Source organism: Salvelinus alpinus, chromosome 17 (assembly GCF_045679555.1).
Source record: "Salvelinus alpinus chromosome 17, SLU_Salpinus.1, whole genome shotgun sequence".
In the NCBI taxonomy this organism is placed as follows: domain Eukaryota; kingdom Metazoa; phylum Chordata; class Actinopteri; order Salmoniformes; family Salmonidae; genus Salvelinus; species Salvelinus alpinus.
This window is the reverse complement of record NC_092102.1, coordinates 17,535,032-17,557,616: the sequence shown is the minus strand read 5'-3', so window position 1 is coordinate 17,557,616 and position 22,585 is coordinate 17,535,032. Positions and strand designations below refer to the sequence as shown.

Sequence of the window (22,585 nt, the reverse complement as noted above, 5' to 3'; positions counted from 1 at the left end):
GCAAAGGAATGTTTAAAGAGAAGTTGTGGAAGTGATTGAGATTGTGAGCTAAAACATAGACAAAGACAGAATATATACTATATACTCTGAGACTACGTGAAAGGGATTTGATTGTACTCCAGCCGCAAATCCATAAACAACTGTCTATCTCTCGGTCAACAGTCATGCACGGGCGCACCCACCCACATACGTACACACTCACGCACGTACACACTCGCGTACACACGCACATGTACACACACATACACAGTGTTGCTCAGTGTCCAGTACAACAGTGCATTCACTTTTTGAGGACAGAAAGGGGCTAGAGGACAAGGCTCCTCCCTGGGAGTTCGTGAAAACATTCCAGCTACGTGAGCGAGCCAAAGAGTTTGAAACCCAAGAACCTGGCCCTTCTCTCTCTCTCTCTCTCTCTCTCTCTCTCTCTCTCTCTCTCTCTCTCTCTCTCTCTCTCTCTCTCTCTCTCTCTCTCTCTCTCTCTCTCTCTCTCTCTCTCTCTCTCTCTCTCTCTCTCTCTCTCTCTCTCTCTCTCTCTCTCTCTCTCTCTCTCTCTCTCTCTCTACCTCCACACACACACACACACACACACACACACACACACACACACACACACACACACACACACACACACACACACACACACACACACACACACACACACTTCAACACACAGTTATTCACTCACACTCACACTCTGTAGGAAACCAACCATAAGTAGACCACAAGGAGACCGGACCAGACAGGAGGAAGTATTTCTGCTACCTGGACTTACGTACAGGACGCCCAGACTGTCCCTTGGATCTATCAACCATGACAACGGCTGTCCCCTTCCTCCTCTCCTTAGTCCTAGTCCTCACCAACGGTCAGTATTACTACCAGGGTCTCATGGATTATCTGGAGAACAGATTCCTTGCCATTGAGGTAAGAGACAAACTCCTAAACAACCGTTTTACATCGCACAACTCCACCTAAAGTGGTGTAGGAAAAGTTATAGGCAAGGAACAAGAATCAAATCAATGATGCAACTATGGTGAATCAAGTTTTCTTTTTGAATGCTAGTGAGACAACATCCTTCTGAAAGAACAGCAAACAGCAGTTACTGTGAAATCAAGGACAGAAAATCAAGGCCATGTGTCAGGCTTTATCTCTGACATTCTGCAAAACTTTAGTTCGCGCTCAGTGTCTGCCTGCAAGGTTTCTTTTTATTTCTATATTTTTATGTGTTGACTAAAGCAATCAAATTAATACAATCTCTGTTCGACTCATCAACTTCTCTGGCTAAGGCCCTTAGAGAATATCAGTGGCCGTGAGCTGTCGTATCTATGCCTGAGTACTTCTCCTATTCTCTTTCCCCTTCTCAGAATACACACCAAGCAGTGTGAAACTCTTCATGAGGCGCAAAGATAACAACACATTGATAATGAAAACAATAGGAACATTTACAGCACTTACTGACAAAAAAACGATAATGGCAAAATCATATTCTTTAGAATAAGCAAGAACAAGTGTGCCTTGCAATTTCTCTTGGCCAAATGAAAATGCTGTCTGAGGCACTGTACAATATTCATTTAGTCAAATATAATATGCCAGGTTTTGGGAGTGTATTCTACACCTCCTATATTGCAGCTATTCTATACTGATTATGCCAAGTTTGCTTACAGTATATGTTGAGTGTGATGAGGTGTCCAAGTAGTGGAATGCAGCTCCGTTCTGTCTGTTTTAGATCCTACAGTATTATTAGCTACAGTAATCAAGAGTCCAGAATGCAGTCATTTATATGCACCAATCTATCCATTCATTATGACCATGTCATCAGTTTCCTCTTTCGAGGCATTTTCGAATATAGCACCCCAAAAATTTTGGAAATAGTTTGAGAATACAAATAACATTTACTTGACTGAAATGAATAATTGGTTTATCATTCAAATCTTCCTGCTCCCTCCTGTTCTTTTGATCTTTTTTAAAATATCCCTCCCATGGTGCCGCTGGCTCGACTCTTACTAATTAGAATAAGTCAATTCAGAAAGTTATTTTCGTTTAGTATTTTTATTCCAATTCAACCAAGGACTCACTCAAGTAAAAGAGAGAAAATTAAACTGTGGGTCTTAGACAGAGGAGAAATAATCAGTTGTTATTCCTTTTCATTCTCAACCTCTCTCGATGACATGATCCATTGGCGTAACCACAGTTTGCGAGGGTGTCTCCTTTCCACACACTTGTCCAGGTTACACACTTATATATATATATTTATATATAAATACACAGTATAAGCTACGTATATATAAGCACCCGCTATTTGACCTTTTGTCAATCTTAGTATGAGTCAACCTCTGTGGTTCACTGTCACTGAACCAGATCACTGAACAACATTGTGAGGATAAACAACACACTTGTTTCTTCTTGTGAGGTTTTGATGGTGGAATTGATGTTGATGGGTGCTGATGGGTGATGGGTGATGGGTGCTGCCACGATAAATGATCACGATGACCCTGGTTTGACACACGTTCAAACACCAACACCTGATACAGTTTTCTCAGAACTCTGTCCATAGTGTTGTCCTTGTGCCTAAGACCTGTGCGTTTGGAGCGAACTAGAGTCTGATACTAGGACAATTACATTCACCCAACATTTAATCCTCAATCATCGGCCACACACCAAATCAACGTCCTCGATAACACATTATGCTCCCCCAGGATCGTATGCTCATATGGCACGAGCAGTCGAACCGCTACAACACAGAGCTGCGGCACTTCAAGAAGCAGACTGCTGAGTTTATAAAGGGACTAAACCAGGACCACGGTACCCTGCGACAAGACCTGGAGGGGACAGGGGTACGAGTGGACCGCGTCGAGAGAGAGATGGACTACATCGAAACCCAAAACCCCGCTAGGCCCTGTGTGAACCAGGCAGACAGAATGGTGGATGTGGACCTGGAGGTGAAGGAGCGGGTGAAGGAGAGGAAGAAAGGGGGAGAGGAAGATGGGTACTCCAGAGTCTTGGGTGAGTAGAGAGAGGAGCAGTGTATGGGGAGTTGGGGGGAGCGTGAGGCGTAGAACTCTGACGTCCTGTACAGGATGACTGCCTTTGATCTAGTGCCTTAATTTCCCTGCCTGAAAGAGACTTGGCTAAGGGAGACCTGTTGGCTTATGGAGCATGGTTACAGTATTTTTAGGCTTACAGTAAGCTCTTTACCACTCTTGGCAGTTGGTGTCCTCCCCTGAAAACCCATTCCACAGGAAAAGAGGCAGGAAACAATGATTTGTTTCAAGTTATTTTTTTTTGCAATTTAGTGCTACATTTTTAATCAGTGGGTAGGCTAGTCATTAATTTTATTTTCCTATAGATTTATCGCTAGTTGGCTTTGAGTCATTTATTTCAGGGGGGGAACCAGTCTCCTATTTGTACTTCATGGACACGGGTAGTCTGGCTTTACTACCTACAACGTGACTCACAGCGGGTTGGTACAAATAATGTTGCGATTCAAAGTTCTATTTCACAGACAGTAGGTTCATTTAGTCAACTGTATAACCTCATGTAAAACACAGAGCAAACAGACGTCTCACTAAGAATTTCAGCATCTGCATAACCCTCCTCAGTGATCAGGAGTTTCGGTAATACATTAACATAAAAAAAGTTTTATAAAAGGTTTAGAAGTAGTTTATAAACTGTTAATTATTTGTGTATAAATCTCAAATAAACAGTTATAACATTAATGTAAAGTGTTTACCAGGAGCTCTTACTCTACCTGAAAGGGGGAACCAGATGCTGACCTCAGGTCAGTGGCAATATTTTGAAAGTCCATATTCAAGGAGTGTTCCATGCATACGGAACAGCACCCCCCCATTGTCAATGATTTAGACACACTCTATCCTGATTGAGAGGAAGTCTCTCTGTTGTCTTCAGAGCTAAAATTTACTTTTTATCAGCAAAAGGCTCTTGGAAGAAAAGACCACTTTGCTATACTTCAGCATATCTGTGTGTCACTCATCTTTCCCATTTTCCAAAGCACAATGTAGCTGTTTCTTCCACTTCCCTTTGATTGTGTTGAGTTCATTTTAATTTGGACTGCATTGAAATAGCCTGCTGCAGCCTGCGGGGTACATTATGTGCCCTGCATGTTGAAGTAGACATCAAAACATGTTTCAGGTGGGCAAGGACAATGCAGAGGCATGCTAACGCAACACAAGAAGGAAATGTGAACTGGATACCTGGATGCCAACCAACCTGGTCTCAGAGCATTTAGTAGTATTCTGTAAGTAAATCCGAGACACTCCATTTAGTATGATAATGTTTCGTATGGTATGTATTCATCTGTGGATGTCCATCACATCTGACAATGATACGTTACGAATTACAATTTGTATTATATGTTACGAATTTGTAAAACGTACAATACCGCATGTTACGAATTTGCAAAATGCATGATATTTGACGAATTCTAGCTAGGTGGCTAATGTTAGCAGGATGGCTAATGTTAGCTAGGCTAGGGGTTAGGGTTATGGGTTCGAGTTAAGATTAGGGTTAAGTTTAGGAATTAGGTTAAAGGGTTAAAGTTAGGGTTAGGGGAAGGGTTGGCTAATATTCTAAGTACTTGCGAAGTAGCTAAAAAGTAGTAAGCAGTTGAAAAGTTGCTAAAATTTCCATGATGAGATTCAAACTTGCAACCTTTGGGCTGATAGACATTTGCATTATAAGTAAACATCTTTCCTATGTAACCATACTAAACGTAACATATCATACTAATTTGAGTGTCCCGGATTTACAATTACTATTTTACGTCTAGAACTCACCAGCCGGAACTCATCTTTGATTTTAAAAACTACAAATAGACCATTAACATTTATAATAGTAATATTTTATATGTTATAATAATTATCTGTTGTCATTTTATACAGTATACTGTCCACAAACGTCTTCATAATTACCAGATTTTTCATTACATCTGACAATGTTATTAAGACCACTCATGAAAACGGCTTTTCACGATACCATCTCCATTTCTCTATCAACAGATTGTATAGACATCATCTCCAGCATCAGAGCCATGAAGATCCTGAAGAGGATGGGCAGCCCCAAGGGCATGTGGACTAAAGACGCCAGGACCTCTAAGGTCTACGTCTTCAACGGCACGGCAGAGGACACCGTGTACCAGTTCAGCTCTGTTCTCGACTTCTCATCCTCCCCAGGAGTGGCCCACAGCAGACCTATAAGACTGCCCTCTCTGTGGACTGGCACCGGAGGTGCCGTCTATAACGGCTATGCCTACTACGTGACGGAGGGGGCCGGCGAGCTCCAGGTGATTAAGTATGACCTGGCGAATGGCACAGTGACAGACAGTGCTGTGTTCCCAGTGGAGGTGGCAGACCATAGACCCGTCTACAGCCTCAACCCAGAGACTGCTGTGGACCTGGCTGCCGATGAGGAAGGCCTCTGGGCCCTTTACACCACCAGGGAGAGTGAGTCCATCAACCTGGCTAAGATGGACCCAGACAGCCTGGATATCGAGCAGATGTGGGATACACAGTGTCCCCAGGAGAACGCGGAGGCAGCCTTCGTGGTCTGTGGGACGGTCTATGTGGTCTACAACACTAGGGAGCCTAGTCGCTCTCGTGTTCAGTGTGTGTTTGACGTAAACGATATGGTGACCAATGAGGAGGCTCCGCTACTGTATTTCCCCAGGAGGTATGGAGTCCACGCCAGCCTTAAGTACAACCCTCAGGAGAAACAGATCTATGCCTGGGACGACGGCTACCTGATCCTTTACAAACTGTCCATGAAGAGGAAGCTAATGGTTTAAGTGGATGGACTAGTGGGCATTTTAGTCAAATAACATTTTAGTCAGAGAAATGGCCGGAAAACATTCTAATATGAAGACTATCACTGGAGACATATATTTGTTTTTTGATACCACTCACCCCACTGTCCATACTGTATACATTGTCTCTACAGGAAAATGTACCTCTGTATTTTTTACTTGAAATAATGCATTGAATTACTGTACTGTAGGTGCCCGTCATCAAACATATTATTGCTACCCCAGTTTGATATAAAGTTTATGTTGAATGGAGCTCTGAATTAGATTGGAATCGTAATATGTCTGCAACAACTGGATTTATTCAGGGCAGAGATCAGAAACGGTGTATAATTGAATGCCTTGATGGAATGTATGCTCCAGCTCTCCTCAAGATTTAATTTGGCTATTTGCATTCCACTTGTTTTAGTTAACCCAATTTACTCTTCCCTGCTGCTTGCTCCCTTTGTTGTTCACTTTGACATAAGTAGTCGTGAAATTGACAGTCTCCGGCTAAATTCTAAGTTCATCTGCACAATCAGAGAAAAATATAATGTCACAAAAACTTTACAGAGGAGAAATCTTACATAAATACAAAACAAATATTACGTGTGCCACCATAATTCATCATACACTACCGTTCAAAAGTTTGGGGTCACTTAGAAATGTCCTTCTTTTGGAAAGAAAAGCAAATTTTTTGTACATTACAATAACATCAAATTGATCAGAAATACAGTGTAGACATTGTTAATGTTGTAAATGACTATTGTAGCTGGAAACGGCAGATTTTTTATGGAATATCTACATAGGCATACAGAGGCCCATTATCCACAACCATCACTCCTGTGTTCCAATGTCACGTTGTGTTAGCTAATCCAAGTTAGAAAACCCTTTTGCAATTATGTTAGCACAGCTGTAAACTGGCAGCTTCATTAAATAGTACCCGCAAAACACCAGTCTCAACGTCAACAGTGAAGAGGCGACTCCGGGATGCTGGCCTTCTAGGCAGAGTTGCAAAGAAAAAGTAATATCTCAGACTGGCCAATAAAAAGTAAAGATTAAGATGGGCAAAAGAACACAGACACTAGACAGGGAAACTCTGCCTAGAAGGCCAGCATCCCAGAGTCGCCTCTTCACTGCTGACGTTGACACTGGTGTTTTGCGGATGCTATTTAATGAAGCTGCCATTTGTGGACTTGTGAGGCATCTGTTTCTCAAACTAGACACTCAAATGTACTTGTCCTCTTGCTCAGTTGTGCACAGGGGCCTCACACTCCTCTTTCTATTCTGGTTAGAGCCAGTTTGCGCTGTTCTGTGAAGGGAGTAGTAACAGCGTTGTACAAGATCTTCAGTATCTTGGCAATTTCACGCATGGAATAGCCTTCATTTATCATTACAAGAATAGACTGACGAGTTTCAGAAGAAAGGTCTTTGTTTCTGGCCATTTTGAGCCTGTAATCGAACCCAGAAATGCTGATGCTCCAGATACTCAACTAGTCTAAAGGCCAGTTTTATTGCTTCTTTAATTAGGACAACAGTTTTCAGTTGTGCTAACATAATTGCAAAAGGGTTTTCTAATGATCAATTAGCCTTTTAAAATGATAAACTTGGATTAGCTAACAACGTGTCATTGGAACACAGGAGTGATGGTTGGTGATAATGGGCCTCTGTACGTCTATGTAGATATTCCATAAAAAATATGCCGTTTCCAGCTACAATAGTCATTTACAACATTAACAATGTCTACACTGTATTTCTGATCAATTTGATGTTATTTTAATGGACAAAAAATGTGCTTCTCTTTCAAAAACAAGGATATTTCCAAGTGACCCCAAACTTTTGAACGGTAGTGTATATCTTTAAATGTAACTTTGCACCACCATAATTCATAACTTCTGTCTTTCGTTCTTGCAAAATAAATTGAAATGAAATAAAATGTAAATACGCAACAGATAATTCGTTTTTGTTCAATTTATTACACACTCATATTATGAGTCATTAACAATTCAGGATTTAAAAGGAAACAAAAATAAATAAACCCTAGCAGGCTTCAATTACAAGAACAGTTGTCAAAACAGTTATATTACAAGTACAAATCTTCAATAAAAAATTGGAAAGTCAGTGCTCTCCATGACAAATGGAAAGGATACAAGATCATATTGAGAAACACGACAATAATAATAACAGACAAAGGTCTTTAAAACAGTACATCAACTGAGGCAAAATTTATATAACATGATATTATTACATACTATGGAAACAAACACACTAGTCCATATTGTCAGAACAGAAGATCATCATCATTATTAAACACACCACTGAAACAGAGGAAGAATAAAACTACAGTCAGTTATTTCATACATTTTTGTCAAATAGAAACAAACTTGGAGTCAAATATGTAATCAGAAATGTAATCAACAAGTGTATACCTACTGTATATATGTGAAAAAACATAAAACCATACTTTTTTTAACAAACTGGAGTGAGTCAGATATGAGGAGTCTACCAGTAATGGAAGGAAGGATCTTATCAGGATTGTAACCAGTAAATATAGTATGTGAGGAAACCTGAACAATCCTATTGTGAAGAAAGACACAATAATGGTGTTTAGGGAATCCATCAAGTGACTCATTGTATTGTGTCTCATAGACCTACCAACTGCTAATTAGAGAAAGGTCACTGACTCACTGCAAGACATTGGCCTGCGACTATCGCTAGGCTAGTTTCCCCCACACTATCTGTCTGTATCTCTGTCTGTCTGTTTTGTCTGTCTCCCAGACGAAATGAGGTAAACTCCTGCTCTCTCTAGAGGAAGGAAATGGCTAAAACAGTGATCTAATGTGTGTATGTTAAGTACATTTGTTCACTTTCACCATGCTTCTTCTGCATCCTCTCTGTTTGATTTATACCATCTTCAAACATGCTTTTGCTGCATAGCTGTAGTCAGGCGGAAGCCACATTGTCATCTGGATGGCCATTCCAGTACTATCATTAAGTCACTATAACCTCCTGGGTTAAAAAACAACTACTACTACCAAATCTCAGTGCCAAAATTGTGTAGATAGAATGCATGGAGAAAGAGTTCAAACACCTACTTCTACAAAATCTCAATTCCAAAGTTATGTCGATAGAATGCATGGAGAAAGAATTCAAACAACTACTTCTACATAACCACAGTGCCAAAGTTGTGTTGACAGGATACATTAATGTAGAGGCTTTGGTTTAGGGCACTCAAGAGCTTAAATTAGAGAAGGTGCCTCTTAAAACCGCTCCTTACATTCTGTAAACAACACCCACTTCCTGATACCCACTATACCAACCTGTTTCTCTATGTGCTTTCAAACATGTGCTTGTCAATTAGTAAAATAATCAAAACACTGTCATGGTCAACATAAAATAACATTAAGGAAGATTCCTGATTTCTATTACATCTTACATAACCCAACTGGGTCAAACAAGAACCCTTCTAATCAAATTGGTATCTTTAATTTACAATCTGTAGAAACTATGAAAAATATATGGCAAATAGAAATCAAAACTGGATGGTGTTCAGAGATAGATGGGAGGGGTTGAGTGGAGCTGAAGGGTGGGACTAAAAATAACAAGATAACTCATGTCCAATATACTGTGTCCGTAAAATGTATTTAGGTTCAGAACTTTATTGAAACTGCACAGTTAAAAATATATGGCAAAACTGGATGGTCTTCAGAGCTAGATGGGAGGGGATGAGGGTATCTGTAGAATGGGACTAAAAACAAAAGAAAGCTATTGTAAAATATACTGTGTTCAAAAAATGTATATCGTATGTACAGTATCAGCTGGAAGTAGAAGCCTAAGTGTTGTTGTCCATTACTTTACACCAATTAGGGGAGGGGTGGTAGGGTTAGGGAAAATAATAAAGGAAAATATATATTTTTTAAATATATATTTATATATATCTACAAAAAAATATATATGGTGGATTGGAAATGATGCAGACAATTACATTGATGGAAAATAAATAAATAAATTGGTAGCCCATGTTTGGTTGCACAAGTTATTATCAAAAACTATTTGTAATCCCTGCTGTATTTTCTCTAATAATTGAAACAATACATTTACTACATAGCGCAGAATATAATGAGTCTCACTGGAAAGAAAACATGAGTTAATAATGTATAACAAATGCCATTTAGCAGACGCTTTTATCCAGACATTTTCCGAATGGGTGGGTTGGGAATTTCAATGACTGACATTACTTTAATCATTTTTGTGACAGAACAAATTATAGTCTCCCTTTGCTACAAACACGTTTGGCACCAAAAAACTATACACCAATCGGGTTGTTTTCTTTTGTCTGTTTGATACACATTAAGTTATTGAGATGACATCAATTATTAGATTGTACTCATAGTACCACAATGTAGAAATATACTAAATAACCATTATAATCAAACCAATATTATTTTTTACCTTTTTATACCGTCAAAAGTTTGGATACACCTACTCATTCTAGGGTTTTTCTTTATTTTTACTATTTTCTACATTGCAGAATAATAGTAAAGACATCAAAACTATGAAATAACACATATGGAATCATGTAATAACCAAAAAAGTGTTCAACAAATCCACCCTTTGCCTTGATGATAGCTTTGCACACTATTGGTATTCTCTCAACCAGCTTCATGTGGTAGTCACCTGGAATGCATTTCAATTAACAGGTGTGCCTTGTTAAAAGTTAATTTGTGGAATTTCTTTCCTTCTTAATGTGTTTGAGTCAATCAGTTGTGCTGTGACAAGGTAGGGGTGGTATACAGAAGATAACCCTATCTGGTAAAAGACTAAGTCCATATTATGGCAAGAACATCTCAAATAAGCAAAGAGAAACAACAGTCCATCATTACTTTAAGACATGGAGGTCTGTCGCAAAAACCATCAAGCGCTATGATGAAACTGGCTCTCGTGAGGACCGCCATAGACCTGAAGTTACCTTTGCTGCAGAGGATAAATTCATCAGAGTTAACTGCACCTCAGTTTTCAGCCCAAATAAATGCTTCACAGAGTTCAAGTAACAGACACATCTCAACATCAACTGTTCAGAGGAGACTGTGTGAATCAGGCCTTCATGGTCGAATTGCTGCAAAAAAAACACTACTAAAGGACACCAATAAGAAGAAGAGACTTGCTTGGGCCAAGAAACACCAGCAATGGATATTAGACTGGTAGAAATCTGTCCTTCGGTCTGATGAGTCTAAATTTGAGAGATTTTTGGTTCCATCCGCCGTGTCTTTGTGAGACGCAGAGTAGGTGAACAGATGATATCCGCATATATTTGTTTTTCAACAGGACAATGAACCAAAACACACCTCCAGGTTGTGTAAGGGCTATTTGACCATGAAGGAGAGTGATGGAGTGCTGCATCAGATGACCTGGCCTCCACAATCAACCAACCTCAACCCAATTGAGATTTCTTGGACTGAGTTGGACTGCAGAGTGAAGAAAAAGCACCTAACAAGTGCTCAGCATATGTGGGAACTCCCTCAATACTTTTGGAAAAGCATTCCTCATGAAGCTGGTTGAGAGAATGCCAAGACTGTGCAATAACTGTCATCAAGGCAAACAGTGAATTGTTAACACCTTTTTGGTTACTACATGATTCCATATGTGTTATTTCATAGTTTTGATGTCTTCACTATTATTCTACAATGTCGAAAATAGTCAAATATAAAGAAAAACCCTTGAATGAGTATGTGTGTCCAAACTTTTGACTGGTACTGTATATCTGTCCAATATCCAGCAGTACAACCGTTAGAAAAACATTAGAAGAAGTAGCTACATGACTGCCTACCCTTACCGTAAACGCTGACTTTTTGGATTTCGTTGAATAATGTTCAATAATGCAAATCATATGTTTGGATTTAGATCAAACTCCTCAACAATATTCAATAAACTAATCCGTGTATAAAGAGCAGATTGAAAGTCACCCCATTACAAATTGCTCCAGTGTACCTCTGGCTTATGATAGACAAGAAAATATGAAATGAATAGTTGATTATTGGTCCACCGAGGGTCAAATTCTTCTATTCTGGAGAAGAGGTCTGGACGCTGCAGGATAAGGAAAACTCCCAAAACACAACAATACTAGTTCTATAGCTAATTTGTATTCTGGTGGGAAATACAAACTTTACATTAGCAGATAGAGGACTGTGCTGTACAGTTCAAACAAACCCCAGAGAACAGAACACGATAAGAAGGTGCTGAAGAAGTGCAGTACGTTCAGCTGAGAGAGGAAAACTATGGGAACAGGAGTAATGAGAATACACTTCGATGGAAGAGGTAAGAGAACCAAGACTAACTAGGAGAAAACAAAGAGAGAGGTAAGGGTGGTTCGGAGTCTGTGTGCTATTTAACTCTTTGTTGTTCCATAGAAAGACACTCAGGAGGTGCTATGCTCCAACATTGTTGCAAGGTGCTCATATTATGTGCTGATCATATTTGTTGATTCAATGAACCGCTATAAACTCGATGAACACTATTTGACTGGTTAAAACCACCCCTTTAAGTTCTGTTCATTACTCCTGAAAATGTAATGGTTTATGTCGAGAAGATATACAACATAGCTACTATTTTCAAATGAGTTTGTTGCCTTGTTTGGATTGGTTACTATGACAGTTAATGTTTGGTGAAAGAACTACACATTTGATTGTGTCACAATGTTGTTTTGTTACTGCCGCACAAAAGGAGAAAGTAAGGGCAGACGGCTTTAGATATTCCTTAGTTCCGTCCACTGTCCTTCAGTTCCTATCTTACCCCATATCCTTCAGTTCTCTTTCTCTGTCTCGCTGGGAAACTTCAACTGCATTCAAAGTGTGATTTCCATGTGGAGCCTCTCATCAAAGAGCTCTGCAGTGCTGAGCAGAAACTTCAGTGTGTTTAGACCAAGTCCCTGTGAGAGCGCAGTGATCACATTCCATTAGCCTCAACCCAAAGATAGATAAACTGGAAAACGGCAGTCTGCTGTTCCACTCAGACAACAATCTTCCCCTTTGGGGACTCACTTGAGAAGATCAGCTCAGGATAAAAACCAAAGCCTCCCAAGTACTAGGTCTGACTCCAGATCAGTAATTCTAATGTTGATTTTTTTTAAACAACGTTACTTTCACAAATAACTGACGATGCTGATCCAGGATCTGGTCTTAGGACTGGGAGCACTCTATGGCTACACTTGAGGGAAAGTGAAGACTGAGAGAGAGTCTCAGTGGGGTTATGTTTCTCCTTAGGCTCAGGCAGACAGAACAGACAGGAAGTAGGATCAGTAGGAGAGATAGAAGAGACCCAAACCAAACCTGGGCCATTCCGCTAGGGTCACATGTGGTTCTGCTCAGGGGCTAGCAGGACGCCTGGGGGAGGGGCAGGAGCCCTGGCTGTCAAAACTGGCCGTCCGCGTTTTCCACTGCAGTACACAGACAGACACACACAGACAGACACAGACAGACACAGAAACACACACACACACACACACACACACACACACACACACACACACACACACACACACACACACACACACACACACACACACACACACACACACACACACACACACACACACACACACACACACACACACACACACACACACACACACTTCATTTAGAACATAGATATTACACTGTTACAATAGCGGACATTGATTTTATCCTACATGTGATCGTTGAGTACGTATAGTAAATATAGTCTACACATTGTTCTTCACACGCTGCAACGTGCTGTATGAACTAACCTCTTTCTCTGATTTCTTGGCCTCCAGTAGGGGGTGCCAGTGTGCAATGGGCTTGCGTGGGTACGCCAACATCTCGTTCCAGTGGCCCTTGCCAAGCCCCTCAGCACTGCACCCCACACGGTTCACACCAATGATCTCATTGTGACCAACCCTGCAGGGGCCAGACAACACACACAAAATCACACAACGTCAACACAACATTACAGCTAATCCTGCTCTTCAGACACACTACATTACAAAATGCAGGGTTGATTCTATAGCTGAATTTGTATTACATGCAGCGGTGTAAATGGAGAAAAAATTATATTCTGTAAACCCACCAATGTAAAATCGTGGAATTCACCCTAAATAAACTAATTTGGCATCTCCAACTCGTATTACATACATGTTGTTATCAGAGGAAACAGTTGCAAGAAGTGAAAGGGAGAGGTGAGGTGATCATGTCGCGTTTGTAATTCATGTGAATAGAGCTGAGTCATCTGGGTGGTTAAAAGGAGACATTTCCATATCTCTTTGAGAGATTATGTCTGAAATGTAAATGCGATGAAGAAAGGGTTTGTGCTCAACAACTACAAACGATAATGGCACCAACAAACTCCTCTCTGGATTGGCTCAGACCAATGGGGATGTTTATTCTCCCTCATCATAATCCCTACACCCACAATATAATCCGAGATCGAAGGGACTGACTAGTAAACAAAACAAGGACAATTTGATAACCACAGTAGACTCGGTTTGCCAGTTAGCAACACACACGTGTGTTAATAAACTAGCACACCTGGACCCATTTAACCAGCCATGTTTGTTGATAAAGACTACCCTCAGAGCATCCCTTCAGCCAGCAAAGTGAATGTCCTGACTCCTGACCTTTTCTTTCTCTTTGTTGTCCAGTTTGTTTAAAAAAAATAGACAACACGCAGAGTGCTCTATTCGAGGAGGCGTATCGTGCAAACTGCAAAGATACAGAATACTCCTCTGAGAGAAGCATCTGAGTTAAATGTTTTGACAATGTTTCAGCAGATGTAAAACTGAGTTCAATCAAACATAGTCTCTCTTGACAGACTCCCACCAAGTGGCTGGAAAGTGTGCACGGCAGATTTGTATTTACAGTTGAAGTCGGAAGTTTACATACACTTAGGTTGGAGTCATTAAAACTAGTTTTTCAGCCACTCCACAAATTTCTTGTTAACAAACTATAGTTTTGGCAAGTCGGTTAGGACATCTACTTTGTGCATGACACAAGTAATTTTTCCAACAATTGTTTACAGACAGATTATTTCACTTATAATTCACTGTATCACAATTCCAGTGGGTCAGAAGTTTACATACACTAAGTTGACTGTGCCTTTAAACAGCTTGGAAAATTCCAGAAAATTATGTCATGGCTTTAGAAGCTTCTGATAGGCTAAATGACACCATTTGAGTCAATTGGAGGTGTACCTGTGGATGTATTTCAAGGCCTACCTTCAAACTCAGTGCCTCTTTGCTTGACATTATGGGAAAATAAATAGAAATCAGCTAAGACCTCAGAAAATAATTGTAGACCTCCACAAGTCTGGTTCATCCTTGGGAGCAATTTCCAAATGCCTGAAGGTACCACGTTCATCTGTACAAACAATAGTACGCATGTAAAAACATCATGGGACCACGCAGCAGTCATACCGCTCAGGAAGGAGACATGTATTGTCTCCTAGAGATGAACGTACTTTGGTGCGAAAGTGCAAATCAATCCCAGAGCCACAGCAAAGGCCCTTGTGAAGATGCTGGAGGAAATATGTACAAAAGTATCTATATCCACAGTAAAACTAGTCCTATATTGAAATAACCTGAAAGGCCGCTCAGCAAGGAAGAAGCCACTACTCCAAAACCACCATAAAAAAGCCAGACTACGGTTTACAACTGCACATGGGGACAAAGATCGTACTTTTTGGAGAAATGTCCTCTGGTCTGACAAAACAAAAAATAGAACTGTTTGGCCATAATGACCATCGTTATGTTTGGAGGAAAAAGGGGGAGGCTTGCAAGTCAAAGAACACCATCCCAAACGTGAAGCATGGGGGTGGCAGCATCATGTTGTGGGGGTGCTTTGCTGCAGGAGGGACTGGTGTCTTGAGTTAAAGCTTTGGTCGCAAATGGGTCTTTCAAATGGACAATGACCCCAAGCATACTTCCAAGTTGTGGCGAAATGGCTTAAGGACAACAAAGTCAAGGTATTGGAGTGGCCATCACAAAGCCCTGACCTCAGTCCTATAGAACATTTGTGGGCAGAACTGAAAAAGCGTGTGTGAGCAAGGAGGCCTTCAAACTTAACTCACTTACACCAGCTCTGTCAGGAGGAATGGGCCAAAATTCACCCAACTTATTGTGGGAAGCTTGTGGAAGGCTACCCGAAACGTTTGACCCAACTTAAACAATTTAAAGGCAATGCTACCAAATACTAATTGAGTGTATTTAAACTTCTGACCCACTGGGAATGTGATGAAAGAAATAAAAGCTGAAATAAATCATTCTCTCTACTATTATTCTGACATTTCACATTCTTAAAATAAAGTGGTGATCCTAACTGACAGGGAATTCTTACAAGGACTAAATGTCAGGAATTGTGAAAAACTGAGTTTAAATGTATTTGGCTAAGGTGTATATAAACTTCCGACTTCAACTGTAGGTGCCAATATATATATTTGAAACTGTACATACAAGTCATAGTCCATGACTGAGATGTGCAGGCTGACGTGGTCCATGCTGTCTGGGGGGATGTCGAAGATGATGGCCTCGTTGTACGTGGGGTTCAGAGTGTTCTTCTTGATTGTTGTCTTCTTCTTTTTCAAACGCCTCCCGTCACAGACGAGAGACACTTTGACGTAGGGATCTGCCAGTGAGAGAAAGGAAAGGTATGAGGTGCTTATAACGAATCTAAATTCTATATTCTATAGCTACATTATCTTGAGATTAATCCTCGAACCTCGAATCAAATTTCCTGCAAACAGTCTGTCACGAGAGACATCCTGAGAGAATGAGATGACAAGTTTGTCTTTCAATGCTTGGATGTTAGTCTCTGTTAGTGTGATTTTTCGATAGAGATAGTGTAGATCTACAGTGACCTCACCTTAACTCAAACACATCAGTTTTGATACAGCAGCTGCGGCGATCAATTTCATTTCCCATATGTATTGCCCATGTGTATTGTGTATTCCACTCCTGCTCTACTTAAACCTAAATATAGCAATAACATCCTTGAAAATGTCTGGAATAATTCGCTCTACATTAAATATTGATGAGTCAACACCTCAAGTGTTGAAAGCGGAGGAAGTGAAGGCATTTGACAGAGTGCTTTAACGGGATAAAGTGAAACAGTGTTGTGGTGAATACTGATTTCAATCTTCATCTGTCAGCTCCTATGATACATTATACCAGTATAATAGTCAGATGTAAGCTGCCCTCAATTCATAAACAAAATATAAGGAGGGCTGGCTTTGCAACCAAATATGCTTCAGGGTACCGTTGATTTAGCCATGGTTTACTGCACACAGATCCAGTTCAATTCAGCAACAACTAGGAGACATGTAAATCCTCTGAGGAGGGATGTATAACTTGTAAAATGTAAATAAAGATGAGAGGTAAATAATAACATGTCTTATTTTGGGTTGAATGAATACCACCCGATTCGTGACATTTAACTCACAGTGAATGTCACTTTAATTCCAAAGCAAACATATTCCCTGTAATGGTATCTGGTTATTGATAATATAAATGGAATACGGAACAGCAGACTTTTAGTCTGTGTCCCAAATGGCACCCCATTCCCTACATCGTGCACTACTTTTGCCCAGAGCCCTATACAGTATATAGAGAATAGGCTGCCATTTGGGATGCAGTCGTACAATGAACACCGCCTGAAACCTCATAGAAATAAGCTGCTGGAGATGACATCTTCATATTGCCACTGATGAATATGAATAGATTCCCACAGAACTAGAAGCAGTAGAGAGGACTTCCCTTAGTTTGCTGTTTTAATTTGACATTTTATGTGACTGTATCTATAATTTCATATGTAACAGTCAGGGTAGGGTGTATTTCTACTTTGAGTCATTAGGACAAACAATGAGTCACACATATGCACGTAGACATGGACACACACACACGCACGCACACGCACGCACACACACACACACACACATGCGCGCACGCATACCTACCTGAGTATCCCGTGATATCCATGGCCTTGAGGTTCCTGCACTTGATGACGGTGAGAGTGAGTCGTCCAGCAGTGGGAAGGTAGCATAGTGAGAACATGATCTCTCCCAGGTCCACGCTCTCCTGTGGGAACAAACAGAAAAAAAATGAAAGTTACACACACACAGCACTGGAAGGATTCCTTCAGGCCCTACTGACGCACGGGCAAAAACACTAGGATGGAAATGGATTGTAAAGCCAACGTCATTCCAATATCCCTCAAGAGCTGTATTTGTGTGAAACCTGCCATCGCACACAGAACTGACTATCAGGCTCACGCTCAAGAAGTTATAATGAAAAATCAGCAGGACAGTGACAAATGGGCACTCTATGGCCCTTCTGTGGAATTACGCATCTAAAGACATACAACATAGAAAGTTACAGTGGGTTACAGGAAACGAAGCTAAGGAACAATGTGGAGACTGCAGTAATGTTTTCAAATCAGTTAGTTTAGGCATTGCCCCTTTGCCCTCTCCGTCTGAAGGCAATATGACCTGTTATTAATGCCTCCTCTCAGTAAAAAAGTATTACTTTTCAGGGTATTAGTGCAGCGTTGTAGCCAAAGGGCAAGGATTAAAGCGGTGGTTGGGTGTGGCTGAAGGCATGGGCTGCAAGTGTCAATGTTATTTGGGAAAATGCAAAAATCGGGGTTTGAGCCAGGATTAGTGTTCAAATTTAAGATATGTCTCAGGTGAGATCGTTTTTTGAGTTCTGAAGCAATACAACCACACCCCTTCAATTCCTCTGAGTTTCTAGTCAGCCACTATCATTTAGCACTATATCACCACAGGATGAAGCAGTGGAAACAGTGGGCCTACCTACACATTTCTATTATGTATTACAGATATTGATTAATCGCCCTCTAACCGGCCAATGATTAGTAAGCAAACCCTCCCAAAACAGTTTGTATGGATCAAACATGCTCTAAGACACTGCCTGATGTCAATAATTCTTTCTCTCCGTCCTTCTCCCAGCCCGCCCCCTCTAGACTCTTTATCTTCCTAATGCCTGTGGGTTGGTATTATTGATGCATTCCCTTGATCTATTAACTATTAACAGAGTAAAGCTGCCGGCTGGTACTCTTCTCCACACAAACCCCCCTCTGACCAGCTTTGGGGTTCTCAGCTCTATTCTCAGCTCTAAACATTTACATTTGTAAACAGTACTTTCATCCAGCCCAAGGCTCAGGCTCATGTTACAGGTACATGCTCCTAAACCCCATATTGTTTAATCTACTGCATCCTTAATGAAACAATTCATGAGACATTTAGAACCCCCCTTGTCTGCATACTGCGTACTTAACTTTGCAATTGCCTACAAGATGGTGAGCTAGGGAGTTTTGGCAGTGAGTCATTTCCTTGTTCAATAAAATGTGTGTGCTGAGCAACGAGGCAACTGCTTTCTGCCACTTTAGCAATAACTACTAGATTATTGAGCGGTGCCTCCAAAGGCAGCTGAAGTTCAACAATACGGGCCACAGATAATACTCTGACTGAAGTGCCTTCCAGTGAAGAGAAGCATCAAATAGATTCCAAACGGACGCCAACAACATAGTGCAACTACTGCACTTAGCACAACAAGACATCCTCAGGACACCATCAAAAAAAGATTAGTATAAAAATTAATGACCACTTCAGTATGTCGTTGGAAGGATCACATTTTTTTTGCCCAGACAGTTTCATGACCTTTGTAATGATTACAAGTACTTGTTATGCCTTTAGCTTATAACTACTGTCATTTCATATGATGAGAATAACGTCTTACTTTAGAAAAGTATTTATGACACACTGAAAAAAAATGCATATTTTTTTCTGGGGGGCATAATGATTTGAATGAGGTTATTATTCTAACTGGTTACACATGTAAACAATGTTAACTCTAGGCTGGTCCCAGATCTGTTTGTGCTCTCTTGCCAACTCCTATGGGCTTTGTCATGCCAAACAATGGCCATAGGAGTTGGCAAGACAGCACAAACAGATCTGGGACCAGACTATGTCAACTCTGCTTTAAGTGAGAGATTAACAGACATATGTTCTTACAGTTGTGGTGTACTGAATGTCCCTCCAAATGTCCGTCTCTCTGGAGAGGTCTGAAGTCTCAACGAGGTTATCCACCACCACCTCCCCGATCATATCATGTCTGGAGAACCTGTCAAAGTCAAACACACTCATGTGGAGCTTCCTAACAGCCAGCTCATCATAAGGCACGGGGAACTGGAAGGACTCGTCAAACGTGGGGTTGAGCGTCTTCCGGTGGACGCGCGTCTGGAACTTCTTGCGATCAGGGAGAAGATAGATTTTGACGTAGGGGTCTGAGCTGCCGCACAGGTCCTTGGCGGGCAGGTCGAAGGCTTTGAGGATGTGGACCAGGAGGGCCTCATTTTCATAATCGTACTTCAAGGAGAAGTTGATCTTCCCACAGTTCTTGGCGTTGCTGTTCTTGGCGGACTCGTCAGTGTCCAGGGTCTTCTGTCTGTAGAGCTCGGGTTTGATGCGTCCGATGCTGGTGGGCTGCTCGTCCTCGTCCAAGTAGTCATTGCCAAGGTCCAGGCTGATCGACTGCATCTGTCTGGGCAGGTGCCTTTTGAATGAGCTGTGTCTGCAGAGATGGAGAGAGAGGGGGGAAAAATACGAGAACCTTATAAAACCATGCAATCGGTAGTAGCAAAGGGCAGTGTATACAAAGGCAGAGACAGAGGAGAGAGAGGGGGAAATATAAACAGCTTCATTATGATGCCTGGAGAAGTCAGTGTTTGAAGAATTGTGCTTGATTGCCCAGCAGGTGAATTCAATTCCAAGTGGTTTTTGAATCTTAATAGTGTTTCTGCAACCTAGAACCGTATGGTCCTCGATTCAATTTATTTTACTCAGTAGTACAAATAGTCCTCATCTTAGGGTCTGTTATTCAATACGGGTATGGGGTCTTTCAAGACAACAGAACATAAAGATTATGTAATTGAAAAATAATTTGAGATACATCCAATAATCAGTTGGAGTTGTGGCTATGTGGAATAATAGCTGTGGGATTGTTTTACTGGTGTTTCCCCCCACGCTTTTAAGTGTATTCCATTACTTCTCATGAAGTGATCTGGAGATATTAATTACCATATTTTAAATTAACAGCACCAAATGGCTCACAGGCAGAAAGTATATGGGCTTGGGAGGACCAAAACAAAATGAAACTTAATTGCCTTTTTGCACTGTGATAATCATGCAGAAACTGTATTTTTAAATGGCTGCGGAATAACAAATTGGATTCAGATAAAAAATGAATGACTAACTTTCTTCGTGCAGTTCTTATGAGATTTGTGAGGTCCCTATGAGGATTCTTTATAACTGACGATTGATATTTCTGCTGACTACCAGACCCATTCAGTTTTCTGTATGTATTTGTGTGTCTATGTTAGTGTGTGCATGTGTGTGTGTGTGTGTGTGTGTGTGTGTGTGTGTGTGTGTGTGTGTGTGTGTGTGTGTGTGTGTGTGTGTGTGTGTGTGTGTGTGTGTGTGTGTGTGTGTGTGTGTGTGTGTGTGTGTGTGTGTGTGTGTGTGTGTGTGTGCGTGCGTGCGTGCGCGTGTGTATGTGTGTGTGGCTGTGGAATACTCAAGTGGATTCAGGTAGATTAAAAGTACATTTTCTATCTTTGTTGCCATTATGTGGATATTTGGCCTGTACTGTCAGGTTCCTATGAGGGTTGCCAATTCCTGTGATTCTTTAGAACTGACTATCGATATTTCTGCTAACTAACTGAGCCTTTTAGTTTTCTGACCACGCCTCTGTGTGTGCGTGTGTTTGTGTGTTTATGTATTCATGTCGATGGCGCGAGTGTGTGCTAACCTGGAGGAGGAAGCAGGCTCAGTGGCCTGCCGCTGCATGCGTTGAGTACGCCTCATAAAGTGTTCCCTCATTGAGAGCTGCACCTCCGCTGGGATATCAGGTGACGTGTGGCTTATCTTCACAGCAGCCTCCAGGAAACCCACGGAACCCATCGGGTCCTTCACTTTCTCCGTTGCCATGGTGACCGGTGACTTCTGCTGGTTGGGGCTTGGGAGGAACTGGTGCTGGGGCTGAGGAGGGTGGATGTGGAGGTGGAAGGGGGGGCAGTCGTCTGGGGGACCGCAGGCCGGGGTCAGGGCTGCAGAGCTGGAGGAAAGGGCTGCTGCTGCCTTGTTCTGCCAGTAAGGCACCCAGCACAGCTTCCAGGAGGCGAAGGCACAAAGAGTCAACAGGACAAGTCCGCACACCACAAACACGCTGAGGAGGAGGCCAAAAGTGACATCTGGAGCAGATCCGCAGGGACCAAACGCAGGATCACACAATATGGACAAACAGATGGAGGAGACAGTGAGAAGAAAATCAGAATCAATTAGATTGAAACACAAAATATGGAACAGTAGATTAGTATGGCACAGTGGGTGCAGCATCACGTTAACACCATAGATTGGTATTGCTGTATCAGTGGCAATTAAATACTGGCGGTAAGTCAGCCAAATGTTTACTATCCAACCTGTTTTCGGAAGATTGATGATCATATTATACATTTGTCTTCATTGCTGTATGGATGTGTGTGATAAATACATAAACGCTCATCCTTAGAAATGGACTCTGCACGAGGGAGTAAAGCGCCACTGTTCACCCCAGCACCTTTCTTATTGTTTTTGTTTCATGAACGAAACAGAGGTGAGGTGCGTCGAGCAGTGTGGTCCAAAACATTGCAGTACATATTTTGTTGTTCTATCACGTGTGCAATGATGTCCGAGGGAAAAAACAGTGTTGGTTGTTTGCAGTAACTTCTTTGTTGT

The 22,585-nt window shown here is 41.3% G+C and overlaps 2 protein-coding genes across 2 annotated transcripts in view; one reads left to right on the top strand and one right to left on the bottom strand.

Annotated features, from left to right (window-relative positions):
• Nucleotides 1-596: 596 nt before the first annotated feature.
• olfml3a (olfactomedin-like 3a) lies at nucleotides 597-6,067 on the top strand. The gene is made up of 3 exons (XM_071347649.1): nucleotides 597-921; nucleotides 2,694-3,000; nucleotides 5,013-6,067. Exons 1-3 carry the CDS (start codon nucleotides 811-813, stop codon nucleotides 5,795-5,797), a joined length of 1,203 nt encoding a protein of 400 aa, XP_071203750.1. The 5' UTR covers nucleotides 597-810; the 3' UTR covers nucleotides 5,798-6,067.
• Nucleotides 6,068-7,747: 1,680 nt separating this feature from the next.
• The window catches only part of LOC139542343 (synaptotagmin-6-like), an 81,709-nt gene continuing 66,871 nt past the window's right edge, over nucleotides 7,748-22,585 (bottom strand). Inside the window, exons 2-7 of the mRNA XM_071347648.1 lie at nucleotides 21,621-22,062; nucleotides 19,826-20,384; nucleotides 17,750-17,870; nucleotides 16,251-16,422; nucleotides 13,554-13,704; nucleotides 7,748-13,223 (exon numbers count right to left, since the gene is read on the bottom strand). Of these exons, the coding sequence (XP_071203749.1) occupies nucleotides 13,152-13,223; nucleotides 13,554-13,704; nucleotides 16,251-16,422; nucleotides 17,750-17,870; nucleotides 19,826-20,384; nucleotides 21,621-22,062 (1,517 nt within the window). The 3' untranslated portion in view covers nucleotides 7,748-13,151. The remainder of the gene's footprint in view (nucleotides 13,224-13,553; nucleotides 13,705-16,250; nucleotides 16,423-17,749; nucleotides 17,871-19,825; nucleotides 20,385-21,620; nucleotides 22,063-22,585) is intronic.

What these genes read in the sequence shown, in the direction of transcription:
- olfml3a (XM_071347649.1), top strand. Translation starts at nt 811, where the DNA reads ATGACAACGGCTGTCCCCTTCCTCCTCTCCTTAGTCCTAGTCCTCACC. An exon ending in ACAGATTCCTTGCCATTGAG is followed by an intron (nt 922 to 2,693) that starts GTAAGAGACAAA and finishes ATGCTCCCCCAG; the next exon opens with GATCGTATGCTCATATGGCA. An exon ending in TGGGTACTCCAGAGTCTTGG is followed by an intron (nt 3,001 to 5,012) that starts GTGAGTAGAGAG and finishes CTCTATCAACAG; the next exon opens with ATTGTATAGACATCATCTCC.